This window comes from Podarcis melisellensis (assembly GCF_964234715.1).
Source record: "Podarcis melisellensis genome assembly, chromosome: 2".
Classification (NCBI taxonomy): domain Eukaryota; kingdom Metazoa; phylum Chordata; class Lepidosauria; order Squamata; family Lacertidae; genus Podarcis; species Podarcis melisellensis.
The window spans coordinates 62463292-62479527 of record NC_138529.1 but is presented as its reverse complement, the minus strand read 5'-3'; the positions used below and the strand labels follow the sequence as shown (position 1 = coordinate 62479527).

At 44.0% G+C, this 16236-nt stretch overlaps 1 protein-coding gene across 2 annotated transcripts in view; it reads left to right on the top strand.

Moving 5' to 3' along the window:
- The window catches only part of GLRA1 (glycine receptor alpha 1), an 86378-nt gene that overhangs the window by 23226 nt on the left and 46916 nt on the right, over positions 1 to 16236 (top strand). For both annotated transcript variants that reach the window (XM_081901069.1, XM_081901068.1), the window contains exon 2: positions 9707 to 9837. In XM_081901069.1, the coding sequence (XP_081757195.1) occupies positions 9707 to 9837 (131 nt within the window). The remainder of the gene's footprint in view (positions 1 to 9706; positions 9838 to 16236) is intronic.

The following is a 16236-nucleotide window of genomic DNA, read 5'->3' as shown; positions in this document are numbered from 1 at the left end:
TCAGCTACCCCATTGCAACACTGATCTCCGTGTTCAGGAAGCACTGCAGATGACAGAGCCGGTGTGCTGCAACGGTTAGAGTGCCAGACTCTGACTTGGGAGAGCTAGCTAAGTCTTCTGCAGACCTTCCCCACCCATAAAATGCAGAAATCAAAAGCGGAAGCAAAACATCCTTTGTTGAGGGCCTGCAAGTAAAAAATGGTAGCCCTAATTACCTTATTTGCAGGTGCCTCCATTTTGCTGCAACTGTAATCAATGGCATTTTGCAAAATCCAGCCCTGCTAGAAGACTAACTGACTCAAAGGACTGATGATAAGTTTCAGGAACCTTGCATTTTCAGCTGTGCCATTCACATTCCATTGTGGCATTCAGGCAGCGGTGTAGCTAGTCGCTCAGGTGCCTGGGGTGGTCACACGCCCCGCAGCTGGGGGCAAAGAGAACTGCCTGTGGGGGTGGGGCAAGCTGCCCATGGGGGCGAGGCAAGCCAAAGCATTTTGCATGGAGTCTGTCCGCAGCCTCCCCCTCCGCTGTAGGGTGGCTGAGGAGGTGGGCAAATGCAAGCCCCGAGCAGCTCAAAAAAGCAGTGCAGAGCTTGCAGGCAGTCCACCCGCAGCTTCCCCCTCAGGAGAGATGCGTGGCTCAGGCACACTGCAGGCCCCATGGTGTGACACCCAGTGCCCCCCACCTCACCTAGCTATGCCTCTGGATTAGGCAGATTCATGGAGGAGAGGCTGTTGAAGACTACTAGCCATAAAGGCTGTGCTCTACCTGCGAAGTTGGAGGCAGCAATAGAAAGGGGTGTGCAGTGGGTGCGAGAGTTATTTTTTCAAAAACACATATTTTTGCCATTTTGTCACTTCCCCCCTCAATGATGACACCCAGGGAGGCCCACACCCACTGCACCCCCTTTCCTACACCACTGCATACAGGCTAAGAAAGCTGCTTGCTCACACCAACATGAAATAAATCAAGTCATCTCCAACTACTTTCTTGTGTCAGTTCCAAAAACTCATCTCTTGAAGCCCAAGAATCACTGAGCAGGCAAGCAATCAATTGAAACTACCTCTAAGCAACATGGAACTTTAGAAAAGATCAGGCAGCAAACAGCCAAATGAATATCCAGTGGTTAAGAATCGGTTCCAAAGAGACCCCTATTTAGCTCACATCTTAAAAACAAGTGGATTGCATGTGCTATATTAAGCCTTTCTGACTGCAGCAAAACCTCATTTATCCAGAAAACCCATATGTGGGCCATTTTATTTTCCTGTAATATTTGTCACAAAAGTATATTCCACCACCTCCATAGGGATCAAAGCAGTTTACAATAAAAAGGCACTAAAATTGAATGCACATAAGGAATCTAAAACGTTGATAAGATTCAATAAAAATACCAATTGCAGCAGACAACTGGATCAAACAAGAATAGTACTAATAGCCCCAGAGCAAACCCAAATCAACAGCAATCATGTGTTCCTATTGAAATAGTGGATTGAAAGACAGAAGCAATTGCATCCACAAGGCAGTGGTGGATACTGGAGTCTCAAATTTCAGTAGCACCCTTTGTGACATCAAAAATTGGCACCCCCACCTTCTTTTTTGCATCATAGTTGTGGTGCCCCTCAGGCTCTGAACCCAGTGTGACCGAACCACCAGTAGTGCTTCCCTAAATCCACATATGCATAAGACCAGGAAGCATCTTGGTAACTACTGTTGTGGCTATAGTCACTGCTCTAGTATCTGGCCAAATCCAAAAAGTAGAGGAGAGAATAATCTTAGATTTCAGTAAAGGCTCTGGTAGTGTCACAAAATGCAACAGCAACGGTGGTGGCAAAAGCAGCACAAGTGCGTTCTCAACATTTTTCAAAGTTGTACTATGTGAGCATGCTTTGTTTGACTCCACGGAAACTAAATAGGGCTTTGGCTGTAATATTGTGTACTTACTGTGTGCAGGAATTCAGCTCTCTGTAAACCTTATTTTTAATTTCCTGTGGAAAACACTATACACATGGGCAAACAACCACTTGGCAGTCCATCCCGTTTTCTCTCTCTCGTTCTACTGCCACATTTATTTATTTATGATATTTATATTTTGCCTCTCCTCCCAGGAGTTCAAAGTAGTCCCTCTCCCCATTTTCTGCAAATCATATAATCTACCAGGGTATCCTTCTGGTTCCTCTACTCACATGATGATGATGATGATGATGATGATGATGATGATTTTATTTATACCCCACCCATCTGGCTGGGTTTCCTCAGCCACTCTGGGAGGCTTACAGCACAGACATATATCATCTACAGTGTTTTTGATATTCCAGTAGGAATATGTGGGGAAAGTTGCTTTAGGCTATGAACCACCCTGACATCTACAGGTGTATGGTGGTATACTACATACATACATACATACATACATACATACATACATACATACCAGGGTTGCTCCTATACTTCTCACATTCTACTACCCGTCACCCCACCCCATATTTCCCTCTCCTTGGCACCTGCGTAGAATTAGGCTGATGGCTGCAGGGTTCCCTCCACCCCCAATGAAAGGAATCTCCCACATTGTCTTTAATAGCACTGGTTTACAACAGTGAAAGAAGAAGGAAGGTGGAAAATGCCCTCCCCTTATTTTTATGTTTCTTCTTTCCTAAATAAATACCAAGCATCCATACAACAAACCCCATAAAAGGAACGCGATCCAGCAGCAGCAGTGCTGATAATGAGAAATTCTGTGACTTTGTTAATTAAACCTGTATCAGGTTGTTGTAGGCAGGAATTGTTTTGCCACCATGTGCTCTGCACCCCTTTAAACACCTGTGTGTTAACACAAACAATCAAAAAGCAGTTAGAGAGACAGTGTGGTGTAGTGGTTAGAGTGTCGGACTAGGGCCTGAGAGACCAGGGTTCTAATCCCCACTCGGCCATGAAGCTCGCTGGGTCACCTTGAGATAGTCACTGCCTCTCAGGCTAACCTACCTCACAAGGTTGTTGTGGGGATTAAATAAGGAGAGGAAGACCATGTACACCACCTTGAGCTGCCTGGAAAAGAACAAAGTGTAAAATGAGAAACAATGGCTTAAGGATTTGGTCATTCCAGAACCTGTATTAGTTTAGAATATAAGAACATATGCTTGCTAGATTGGGCCAAGAGTCCAGCTATCTAGTCCTGCATCCTCTTCTCACAGTGGCCAACTAGCTGCCTCTGGATAACCAGCAAGCATAAGAGTACTCTCTCTTCCTCTGGTTTCTAGAAAATGTTATTCAGAAGCAATGTTTCCTCTGACCATGGAGCCGGAGCACAGCCATCATAGCTAGTAGCTACGAATAGTCTTAGTTTGGTCATCCCCCAGCCCTTTTCTCAATATAGTCACAATTTGCAGCTGCTCTGGATAAAGCTGGACACATGTAAGGGGCACTCATCAGACAAAAGTAGCACAAACTCCAACACTATTTGGTTTGCCGGTCAGTTATTGCCTTTTCACTTTCCTAACCTACCAGAATAAATTGCGTCCCTATGAAAAGAAAGCCAGCTGATTTAGCTTGGACCTTTTATCACATTTTAAAGAAAACTATAAGGTTTATGCATCTAATTCCTTTGGAGTTGTTGTTTTATAAAACAAACAAACCCCAAACTCCTAGATATTTTATTGCATCATTCCCTATGGCCTCCCTATAGCCCGTAGTTAATGAGAAGAAATCAGTATATTGCATTTTCTGGCACCTCTCTGCTGAACTGGCAGGATTCTTTGGGCACCAACTCATTTGCTGTTTAATTGAATTTTTTTTCTCCAGGCTCATTTCCATGCAGAACCTCTTTTGGAATGCAGATTTACAGCCCAGTATTGATTCCCTCTCTCCCTGTTTTCTCCTGAGCTTGCAAAGCAAAGATACCATTTTTTAAAGCAGCCGCAGCCCATATTGCTCCAGGGAAGATATCGGCTTCCAGTGGAATAATTGTTCAGGCCTCTCTAAAACAAGTGTTTCCTTATTCCTTTGCACATATGTGCATGCGCACACGCAGACATACAAATCTCTGCAGCCAGCATCCGATAGGGTAGCCAGATGATGCAAGGTCTACCTGCCAAAATCCCCTCTCCTGCATAGTTATCAAAAGTGCAGTCAACCTGCCTCCTTTTTCACCTCACTATATTTAGAGTACATTTCAGAGAAATAATACCACCGTAAACATCCTGATTTGACTGGGACATCTCAGAATTACAGAAGCCATTGCATCCCGGAATATTCATTTCTTGGTCCCGTGCTCTCACACAAGTCATCTGGCTCTTCAAGAGTGTGAGATGAAAAGGACACACATTCTTGGGTGCTGTGCTCTCAGCTTGCACCCGCGTGCCACTCCTCCTCCTCTGTATTATGTGGTCTGAGCAGCACCGGGCTCTGGAAGTACATCATGAGATCAGACCTGGAAAAAAATAAACCATGGGGGAGGAGTCACGGCAGCCTTCATGTGTGTGCATGTGTGTATTGTGGGCTGGTGAGCAACTGGGTAGAGAGGCGAAGCAGTGGTGGGCAAAGGTGCACAAGGGTGGAGACCATCAGTGGGGTGGTACAGGGGGGAGGGGAGTTGTGAGTCCCAAGGGGGGGCAAGTGAGAGGGGTAGGGCCTCTGTCAAGGAGAGAAGTGGAGGTCACTGAATAGGGTTGGTGTATCTGTGGAAGGGTTCGGAGGCAATGGAGGGATTGTGTGATTTCAAGTGTGTTGAGGGACTGGGTCATGTTCCAATTTTCCTTAGACCATATAACACCAGTCCTGAAAGACGTACATTGGCTTCCAGTACATTTCTGAGCACATTTCAATGTGTTGATGCTGACCTTTAAAGCCCTAAACGTTCTTGGCCCAGTATACCTGAAGGAGCATCTCCACCTCCATCAGACACTGAGGTCCAGTTCTGAGGGCCTTCTGGCGCTTCCCTCACTGCGAGAAGTGAGGTTACAGGGAACCAGGCCTTCTCAGTAGTGGCGCCCATCCTGTGGAACGCCCTCCCATTAGATGTCAAGGAAATAAAAAACTATCTGATTTTTAGAAGATATCTGAAGGCAGCCCTGTTTAGAGAAATTGTTAATGTTTGATGTTTTATCATGTTTTGGGAGCCACCCAGAGTGGCTGAGGCAACCCAGCCAGATGGGCAGGGTATAAATATTATTATTATTATTATTATTATTATTATTATTATTATTATTATTATTATTATTATTGGATGTTGGAGGGTATGGAAATATAGCCTCCTGATTAATAGAGCCCCAGTACTCTCATGTACGCCAGCATACACACAAAGCACCTGTATTTCTCTAAGATGTCTTTGTCTATTCATTCCTAGGAAAACAGCATATTTTTATGTGTTTGTCAGGGAAGTGAGGAAGGTTCCTCTCCATTGAAGTGAATAAGGAACAGTTTACCAGCAGAAAAGATCCATGCTTAGTTTGGAATATCTACATCCTCAAGGAATCACTGACCTGAGATTCAAATGTGGAGTCCATCAGATGCTTTTCTCACACTATTCTCATGAAAATAAATGGCTCTTCTAAGGAAGCAGTGCTTGGTAGAATGCACCCTAGATATATGTATCACCTTAAATGAACAATAAATGAACTCATTCCAGAGCTGGAGGCACTCTCTGTGAAAGAGCAGTGCAGGCAAACAGAACCCTGATTTCATATTCCAAATCATTTCTGGTCATAAATTTGTATCTTCCAGAGGCAGAGCAACATCTTTACTGATGAAACAAAGGAAAAACAAATTTAAAGGAGGGGGACAGAGAATAAACTCAGAGCAGTCCATTGTAATTTGCAGGAAATTACCCCATTCATAATTCCCTGGATGTCACAGAGTGTTCATGAAGGTCAAGGGGCTGGAATGTGAAATGGGGCACTTTGCTATCCACCCACCATTGCAGCCAGAATTTGGCAGGATTGTACTAGAATGTGGATTCTATCTCCTTTAAATCACTGGTTACCTGTGACTTTTGAATATGTAGGCAATCATTTTTATGTAGGGGAAGGGCAGTACCTCCATGGTAGAGTATCTGCTTTGCATGAAGAAAGATCTGTGGTTTGATTCCCAGCATTTACAGGTAGGACTAGGAATGTCCCTGTTAAGTTGTGGGTGAACATATCAGACGACACAGCGATTCTTCAAACAGCTCTTGTTTATTCGCAGGCCAGAACAGAACTGAACTGAAAGGTTCAGCCAGCCTGCTTATATAGAGCTCCACTACAATGCAACAGTAACCACTTTCTGTAACTATCCAATCACTGAACGTCACTTTCAATCCCTTATTTGCATATGCAGACTGAAGTTCTCACCCTGGGCCAGCAGGGGGATACTGTAGATAGTTTTCACTCAGAACTACCTACAGTATCCCCCTGCTGGCCCAGGGTGAGAACTTCAGTACATAACAGTCCCCATCCTGAAACCCCAGAGAGAAGTTGTCAGTCAACAATTTTCTGATTCAGTATAAAGTAGCTTCCTATATTTATATCTATATAAATTACACTTTCGCTGTTTTTTTAATGAGAGTAATAGGTTTGCTTTATGAAATGAGTGATGGGTTTCCACACAAGGCCCGTTTAAGATTCTGAGAGGCCAGGAAGCTACATTGCCCATAGAGGCTCCCCTGCTTCCTCCACACTCCACCCTGGTCAGTGTTGATTTTTCCTCAGTTGGCACATGCTGTTGATGCGGGACCCTCCATGTGTGAGGCCCAGAGCAATTCTCTCTCCCTCACACCCCCCCCCACACACACACAAAAAGGAAAAGGCCCACCCTGGACACACACTCCTCCGAACCATAAACATTTTATGAAATGGGATATGTCAGGAACCCTGCAAAGGGCTGCCAAACAAACCTGCCGTGTGTAGAAAATATTCTGTAATTCAAGAAACAGTTGTGGCCATTATTGTTTTACTCTCCGCAAACATAGCCAAGTCACGAGTGTTGTTAAGCACAGTGGTACCTCAGGTTAAGAACTTAATTCGTTCTGGAGGTCCATTCTTAACCTGAAACTGTTCTTAACCTGAAGCACCACTTTAGATAATGGGGCCTCCCGCTGCTGCCGCACTGCTGCACCACGATTTCTGTTCTCATCCTGAAACAAAGTTCTTAACCCAAGGTACTATTTCTGGGTTAGCAGAGTCTGTAACCTGAAGCATCTGTAACCTGAAGCGTATGTAACCTGAAGTACCACTGTACCTGAGACAATTATTGCTGTCGATGAAAGGAGTGCATTTCTACTCTATAGGACTGGCAAGGGGATCTTTTTGCACCCAATTACTCTTCCCTAGAACCAACACTAGGAATTGGCATTGTTAGGCCAACACCTCAGCAGTGAGCCACCTGATGAACGGAAAAATCCTCCACTTTGTTCCTCCATGTTGTTGCCCTCCCTTCCCATTCTATACACAATAAGCTAAGAGCCCTGCTAGGTCGGGCCAATGAGACATCTAGCCCAACGCAGTGGCTAATCAGATGTAGGATCTGAGTGTGACAGCACTCCCCACACTTCATGGGGAATACGGCTGTCAGTGGCTACTAGTCATGATGGTTATGCTGTATCTCCGCTGTTAGAGGCAGTATGCCTCTGAATACCAGCTGCTGGGAATTGCTGGTGAGTGGAGTGCTGTGGTGCTCAGGTGCTGCTTGTGGACTTCTCAGAAGACACCTGGATGGTGGACTAGATTGGCTTGATTCAGCAGGTTCTTCTTAGGGAGGGAGGCCATCCTGCCGAAGGGCCTCCCAGAACCTGGATCTGACCCTGACCCCTCAGGCAACACCATCTCTCCATAATCAACCTATAGAAGCATGGCCATGCAACTGTGTATCTGTTCTGGCCATCACATTCTCCACTGGCCAAGCTAGTTTTTATCAGCCTGGTCAATTAGCTCAACCAGCTACCGTAATCTAGACAAATGTCTGAATGATTTCTATTTTCAGCCCACAGAGAAGGATGGAGTCTCTCTAGGGCAAAAGCAGCAGGCAAAACTCCCCAACTAAATGAGTATTGTTATGGGAGATGTTTCTCTGCTGAAAGGTGGATGCAGTTTATTGTAAGGGTGCATCAGTACAAACTCTGAATACAATCCAAGATATTTTTATGCCTCTATTTCCTAGGAAGGTGCTGTAGGATTTGTACATTGGATTCGCACTATATGTGAATGATTTACACAATCTCCATGAGATCTAGTCCCTTAACTCATTCCCAGCCCTTCTGAAGTCATTCATGATTCTACCTTCATCTCAGATGGTAAAGGGAGGGAGGAGAGCCAATCCTCATTGTCGGAACACCAAGCTCTTAGACGTTGAATCAGTAAAACTCATGAAGGGATGAGGTCTGGATGTCAGATGGGTACCTTCATATTCCACACACTCATAACAGTCAAATCCCTGATACTTAGTTCCTTGTGGGTTGCTTCATTGTTTAGACTTACATGCCTTTTAGGTCCCAGTACGTTTCCGAGCACAATTCAAAGTGTTGGTGCTGACCTTTAAAGCCCTAAATGGCCTTGGCCAAGTATACCTGAAGGAGCGTCTCCACCTCCGTCGTTCTACCCGGACACTGAGGTCCAACGCTGAGGGCCTTCTGGTGGTTCTCTCTCTACAAGAAGCGAAGTTACAGGGAACCAGGCAGAGGGCTTTCTTGGTAGTGGCACCCACCCTGTGCAACACCCTCCCATCAGATGTCAAGGAATAAAGAACTATCTGACATTTAGAAGACATCTGAACGCAGCCCTGTTTAGGGAAGTTTTTAATGACTGATGTTTTAATGTATTTTTAATCTTTTGTTGGAAGCTGCCCAATTATTATTATTATTAATGCAATTCCCAGACTAAACATTATGGTTCAGATTAAGAGAAGTCAAGTCTCACCTACATCCCGTTCAATTGAATGGGGCGAGCAAATTGCAAGTACCTGAAATGTACTGATTTCAACAGGACCTAGACATGCTTATCTGTAACACTCCAACTGATGCATCAATGGAGGGGTGAAGGCCAACGTTAAATCTGATCTCTGTGGTCTTTGGTAGGTTTGGATCTGAGACTGAGAACTGAGATCTGGGCTCAAGACTGAGATATCTTGATCCCAGCATGGCAGCCAACTTTCTGTAATGAATAATGACTAACCTAGATAGGAAAAATCACAGGCCCCTGAAGTGTCACCACACTGTGCAGGGAATTTAGGCTCCAACTACCTATTAAAGCAAATGGAAGATGACAGAGCTCACACACTCTGCCCACTCTTTAGAAAATGAAAATGTCAACATACTGTACGCTCTCCTCTGTTATTTGCCATGTAATTACATGGTAATTGATGCTTCATAACAGGGGAAAAAATTGCAAAGTGTGTTTTCCCACCAGGATACAATGCCAAAGTTCACATTTCTGATTTAAGTCGGCCTCCAGGTCTGTACCTAAATTAGCAGAAGGATTTTCTTCATTCATCATCTTGCTTGATCTTGGGTAGCAGTTGGGATTCTGTGTTCGGGAATGTTTGGGCTGAGCAAACAAATTAGCAGAGACCAGCTTCATTAAGAACCCACAGAGGTATTTGTCATGGCTTATAATGGGAACAGTGTGCTAGCTGCAATGAATTCTGATCCCAGATCCTCACAACATGGGGCAAAAGATACAATTTCAACAGGAGAAGAAAAGGCTTCTAATTAAATCTCTGCTTGCTCTCTTCTTTTCTGGCTCAGCCTCGCAGCTTCCAAAGAAACTGGAGCAGCAGCCCGATCCGCTCCTAAACTTATGTCCCCTTCAGATTTCCTGGACAAATTGATGGGAAGGACATCAGGATACGATGCCAGAATCAGGCCCAATTTTAAAGGTATGCAGTCACTCTTGGTTTCTATTTCACCTCCATTGTGTTTTAGATCAGAACATGAAATTTGGGCTTGTTTTCACCAGATTCTGTCTGTGGGACAACAGAGCTAGACCCTGCTCCTAGATAATTAACTGCTGCCCTGTGTTTCTTCAATTCCTCCTCTTCTTCCTGTGACCACAACTCACGATCAAAGCTAATCTACAAATGTTGCAGGATAAAGCCTAAGAATTCTGAGGTGGTGGTAGAATGGACTGAAACGGTTTAAGTTTCAGAGACTGACAAGAAATTATAAATGCGCGCCTTCATAAAACAAACAAACAAAAGATTTACCAAGCAGAAAGCCAGCATTTCAAGGAGAAATGTTTCCCTACCACACGATATCTACTTGCAGTGTGTGTGTGTGTGTGTGTGTGTGTGTGTGTGTGTGTGTGTGTGAGAGAGAGAGAGAGAGAGAGAGAGAGAGAGAGAGAGAGAGATTAATACAGTGTATTACATAGGAGAGCATTAAAAATGTGATTCCTCTGGAAGCAGTATACACTGTCTCAATCCATTCTACCCTTTTATGTCCAGCTCATTTTGCTGCATGTGTAGACCTAGCCTAAGTCTGTTTCCTGGACAGGATGAAGAGCCATGCAAAGGATACTCTTGGAGAAACAAAATACTGTGAATTTCTATCAAGGAAGGATATACATATTTATAATTTTTAAATTTTAATTGGTAAATGATTTATACTGAATTAATCCTTTTTAAAAAAAAAGAATCCTTTTCTAAAAACCCACAAGCATTGCTCCTGGGGTTAATAAGAATAGAAGTCTCCCCCCCCCCAAAAAAAAGAGATAAATCTATTTCTATATGCGACAACAGCCACCCGTGTATTACTAGTGCAAAAAATGGAAAACAGATAAAGTACAAACAAATGAGGAATGGCACATTGCAGTTAGAATATGCGGAGCTAGCAGGGATGACCACTAGAATAAGAAATCAAAATGATGAAAGATATAAAGAGGACTGGATATTGTTTATGGAATATATGGGAAAGTATTATAAGCGAACAATTTACCTAGCAGGATGGTAAGATTTTCAGCAGAGTAAGAAATAAATAAGGTATATAAAAGTTGTTTTCTTAGTTCACTGGGTGAACTAAGAAAATGTGGGGAAAAGAGGGGATAAAAGAAAACATGGAAGGATAGGCTAGGTCACAGTGGTGACCAAACCTTTTTCAAAGAGGGCCAGATTTGATGAAGTGAAGGGCCATGAGGGCCGATAAAGGGCCAACCAATATTGTTAACCTTTTTTTAGGATTGAAGTTGTTGATTTTTTTTTATGGTTTTACCCCAAAGTTGTTGGACTTTGGACAAGCCTGGGCTAGAAAGCCGATCAAGGAATGTTTTCTGAATTTTTGTCTATTCTTTGAAATCTTAAAAAAGATACCTTTTTCTTTATTTCAGAGATTTTTCTTTATTGTATCATCTTTGTTCATATTTTGCTGATATGGAATCCTATTAGAAAAGCAAATAAATATGAGAAAAGGAAGGATATATATTTAATTTCCTCAATTCCATGAAAGTCTCCACAGAATGGTGTTGATTTATAAAGAAGCACAAGAAATTACTTAAGCATCTATTTAGCACAATGTTCTGTCTATAATGGAAAGTCCTAACAACCCTGGGTTCTGAGTATTCTGTTCCTTGCCATCCACTCCCATTTGCCAGCAGTTTAATGTAATAGGCACCCACTGAGCATATCAATGGTTGCAGTGAATATCCTACCCACTGGTAGTCAAAATTCTGATTGCCCACAAAAGAGGATCTTATCCAGAGTTCGTTATAATCTTTTTTTATGGCAGACTTCCATGAAACTAATGTACTTTGTTGGGATGGCGGGGGCGGGGGGTTGTCACTTGCCTATTTACAAACTACCACGTGCTGATTTAATTTTGACTGGCTGCCTTTTAGCTGTAGTGATATGCTAAAAGGATAGCATATTTACACGCCATGTTTTCCTATCTATGCAAAATCCCATATTACTCCCCTTATAGCCTCTGCATTTAATTTAATGTCACAACTAGCTGTAAGCATCTCCTGGCAGTACGGAGGATTATAATGCATAATCTCAACATCTTGCTAGAAACAGCTGTGAAATTCACAGGCTATGATCCAAATGCACCATACTAAGATTAGATTCATCAATGGATCTGAGATTCAGGTAGGTAGCCGTGTTGGTCTGACACAGTTAATCTGAGTCAGTCATAACTAACTTGTCCATTGATTTCAACAGGTCTACTCTGAGTGTGAGTCATTCCCTACCCACAGACCTTTCATGGGGTTTTCCTTATTTTTCAGTCAAAGTTCCCCTGCATGTGACCTGAAACCACCCACACACATATACACATCAATCATTGTCTTTTTTGTGGTGCCACTCATCATAACTATGAACCCAATCCCTCTCGCGCACAGCCAATCAACCAATGTAGCCATAAAGATTCGTGACTCATCTTTTGTGGTATGTGAAGCACGAGTAAATGTATACACATTTTGACAGGCAGAAGGAAGAAAAAGAGATGAAAAGGTGAAATGGAATTAATATGCACGTGTATTTAAATTATGGGTGCTAATACACATTATGATTGCTGCAGGAAAGTGGTGTCGTTTCTGCAGCAAATGTGTCAAGTGTGGAAGACACATAGGGCCGGCCCACCCATAAGGCAAGCCTTATGCGACAGCCAAAGGTGGCAGGATCAACAGAGAAAGATGTAGATCTTTCTCTCCCCCCTTTCTTGTTCCTGGAGTAGATATTCACTCATCCCTCCTTCCCTGGGAGGGTGTGTGTGCCCCATGTACATATATCTGGGACTCGACACATATACACAGAAGTTTAGAAGCATGTATTATTTCCACACTTTATGACAGTGTTCCCCAACCTGCTCTCCAAGCATTTTGTACTACAACTGATGAGACTTGTCATCCAAAACATTTGAAGGTCACTAGGTTGGGGAAGGCTGCTTTTTATTGCAAAACAAAATACCACTGGTGCTGCACTAGGGTTTCCTGCCCACCAGTTTAGTTAGTGGGGGACGAAGAGGAATGGATCAGAGTTAAGGTGCTTTTAGATTGCCCATTGCTGCAGTAAACCCACAGCTGATCTGAGACAATTTCATATCACATGAAAGAATTTGCCCTTTGACAAATACGCAGCAGCTGCTCCAACATCAGCCTTGGGCAGTCACTCTGCATTTTGCCAGAGCAGTCACCCAGGCAAGACTGGCCAAAAAGAGCTGCTCTGTGTGTGAGCCCTTTTTTGATATAACATGAAACACGTTCCGATTAAGCCAAGTGAGGAATCTGATTTTTGTGGCATTAGAATACACCTTTCATTCTCGAGAGCAGTCGTGCCACGTGGAAGGGCAACTATGCAATCAGGTGCAAAGCAATTAGCCCAAACTGATGGAGTGTGTGTCTGTGTGTCTCTGTGTGTTTTAACTGCCCCGGGAGGCTGAGCAGAAGGGAAAGTTTCTATTTTTTCATGACCGATCCTCATATCCAAATTTAGCAATGATGAGCCTTGAGCCATCTCAAGCCTTTGAACATCAAGTTACCCATAAAGACACGCAAACTTGGGTGCCCCAGATAGGAGTGGAGTCCGACTCTCACAGCTGCCACTTCCCTGGAGCCACGTTGCAGCTTGTCAACAGAGCCGAGATGGCTGTGCTCATAGTGAACCCTTCCCTCTATCCCACAGGGATCCCATGTGGCCAGTGGAGAACTTAAGATGAGGCACTTGCCTGCTCTTAGCTCTGTCCTTCTCCTTACTGTGCGCCAGCTGCCTCTGTCAATACCTCCCAAATCTGGCTGTAATGTTTGCTTCTGCCCTGGCAACCAAAAAGAAGAGTCGTGAGGCCAAATGTTGGGGTAAAGGTTGTATATATTGAAATATGACAAGTTGGAGAAACTGCAAGTAAATTAACCGAAATCAGAAAGCATGGGCAGGTGAGGATTTTATCTAACTCTGGTAGATCCCTCCAGATCGCTAGGCATGTGATGCAGACAACACAAGCTGGGTTTTTCCAATGAAGGATGAGGAGAAAACCAGGTGAGCCTTGAATATAAAACCCACTGTCCAGTGTTCACTCAAAGTGTGCATATCAGACTTAAAGGGCATCCCCCCCACACACACACAAGTCCCAGCAGGGATAAAGTACTGGCAAACCCCTAAAAGGTGCTCTTGTCTCAATAGTGCCTACAGTTTTCTCCCTCACTTCCTCATCTGCCCAGATTCAGTGCTCCATAAGAAAGTCCTCTCTGCTATTCACCAAATTGTCAATTGAATTGGTCCCAGCAGTGTGGAATAGGTAGGGAAAGGAGGAATTATAAGAGCTAATCAAAGAATCTCCCCACCCCTTAAAAATTCCTACTCAGGTCTTTCAACACGCAGCTAACCAAAGCACCATACCACATAGGGGAGGGAGAGAAGGCACAGGAAAAAGGCTATGAGGAGGAGAAGGCTTATAAAGGCAGGTTCCCAACTGCTTCCTAATTGGCCACCAGGCCCCACATAATTTCCCCTCCCTTTGGGAACCAACCTCACATCTTTTGAAAAAGGAGGGGTGAGGGCAAACACACGCCACCAAAGGGCAGGAATAGGGCTGCCATACGTCCTAGAATTTACATCTGGGGGGGCATTTCTGAAAGGCGTTGCTTTGTCCTGGATCTTAGACAAGTCAGTTGAAAAATCACATTTTTTGTGGTTTTTGTAAAATAAAATAAAAAGAAGCAGCAGCTCAACAACTTTTGGGGTTTTCTGGTCTGAAATATGGCAACCCTAGGCAGGAAGACTCCCTTTCTGAGATCCTTAATGGTTCCCTAGTAACTAATGATGATGATGATGATGACGACACAAATCAACAAGCTGCGTTTGTTGGCTTCAATCTCTAATGTGTGGTCGTCTGTGCTGTGAGGAGCAAATAAACAAACTGTGCTGAACACCAAGGAACTATTAACTACCGCAATTACTCCTGCAGTCCAGTTGCAAAGAGGCATGTTATTATTCATTGCATTGAATTTATAGATCACCCTACCTCAAAGGCTGAGAGGAAGTATAACAGAATACATACAAAACCTTCTGCTGAAATTAAGTCGAAATCCAATTCACTAGCTAAATATAACAGAAACAACAACAGCAAACCCCAGAAACTGCCAGCTTAAATCTGCTCACACATGGACTAAAATAAGCAGCTCTAGATGCTCAGGGCTTTAGAAACTTGCAAGGCAAAGCCCAACAAAGCTGATATGGTCTGATGAAACTGGATTTGGGAGTCTTCTTCAGTGAACTAGTGGTGTGAATATGCATAAACAAGACTACGCAGTATAGAATCATAGAACCATAGAATCATAGAGTTGGAAGAGACCACAAGGCCCATCGAGTCCAACCCCCTGCTAAGCAGGAAACACCATCAGAGCACTCCTGACATATGGTTGTCAGTAGCTGCTTAACAGTTTGCCACACAGTACCTGCAACCACAAGAAGAAGAGCTAATATTCTGTAGCTTCCAATCACATGGTTAAGTCCAGTCTTGTTTCAAGCAATGTGGCTAGGTGGTCCATAATGCCTGATTTAACCGCATGTTTAGAGTTACCTGCAAGAAGGCTCTGAACTGCAATTCCCTCCAGTTCCACCCATGATAAGGAGTAGGCTGACAACATCTGGAATATCACGGGTTTCCCACTCCTGGTTCAGAGGCTGTGGACGAGCACTTCGCCATACAGTTCCAGGTGTCATGTGGCACAGTTGAAGCTGCTACCACATGACACCTGGATATGAGGTGTTTTACCGATGCGAGGCTGAGGTTGAGAGTCTGGCCCAAGGCTGGGGGTTTTAACTCATGGGTTTGCATCCAGTTAAATGCCGTAGGTTAAACCACAGAGCATAGGACTTGCCGATCAGAAGGTCGGCGGTTCAAATCCCCGCCACGGGGTGAGCTCCCACTGCTTGGTCCCTGCTCCTGCCAACCTAGCAGTTCGAAAACACGTCAAAGTGCAAGTAGGTAAATAGGTACCGCTCCAGCAGGAAGGTAAACGGCATTTCCGTGTGCTGCTCTGATTTGCCAGAAGCAGCTTAGTCATGCTGGCCACATGACCCGGAAGCTGTACACCGGCTGCCTCGGCCAATAAAGCGAGATGAGCGCCGCAATCCCAGAGTTGGTCACGACTGGACCTAATGGTCAGGGGTCCTTTACCTTTACCTTTAAGTGCCACTCACAGTAGACCCATTAAAGGACCTAAGTGGGCCATGCCCATTCATTTCAGTCAGCCTACTCTGCATACAACCCTTGCCATACAAAAGACAATTTTAAATTTGCCATTTGGCTTCTATAAGCCATAGATGAGGGATTCGGGTACCTCTGTT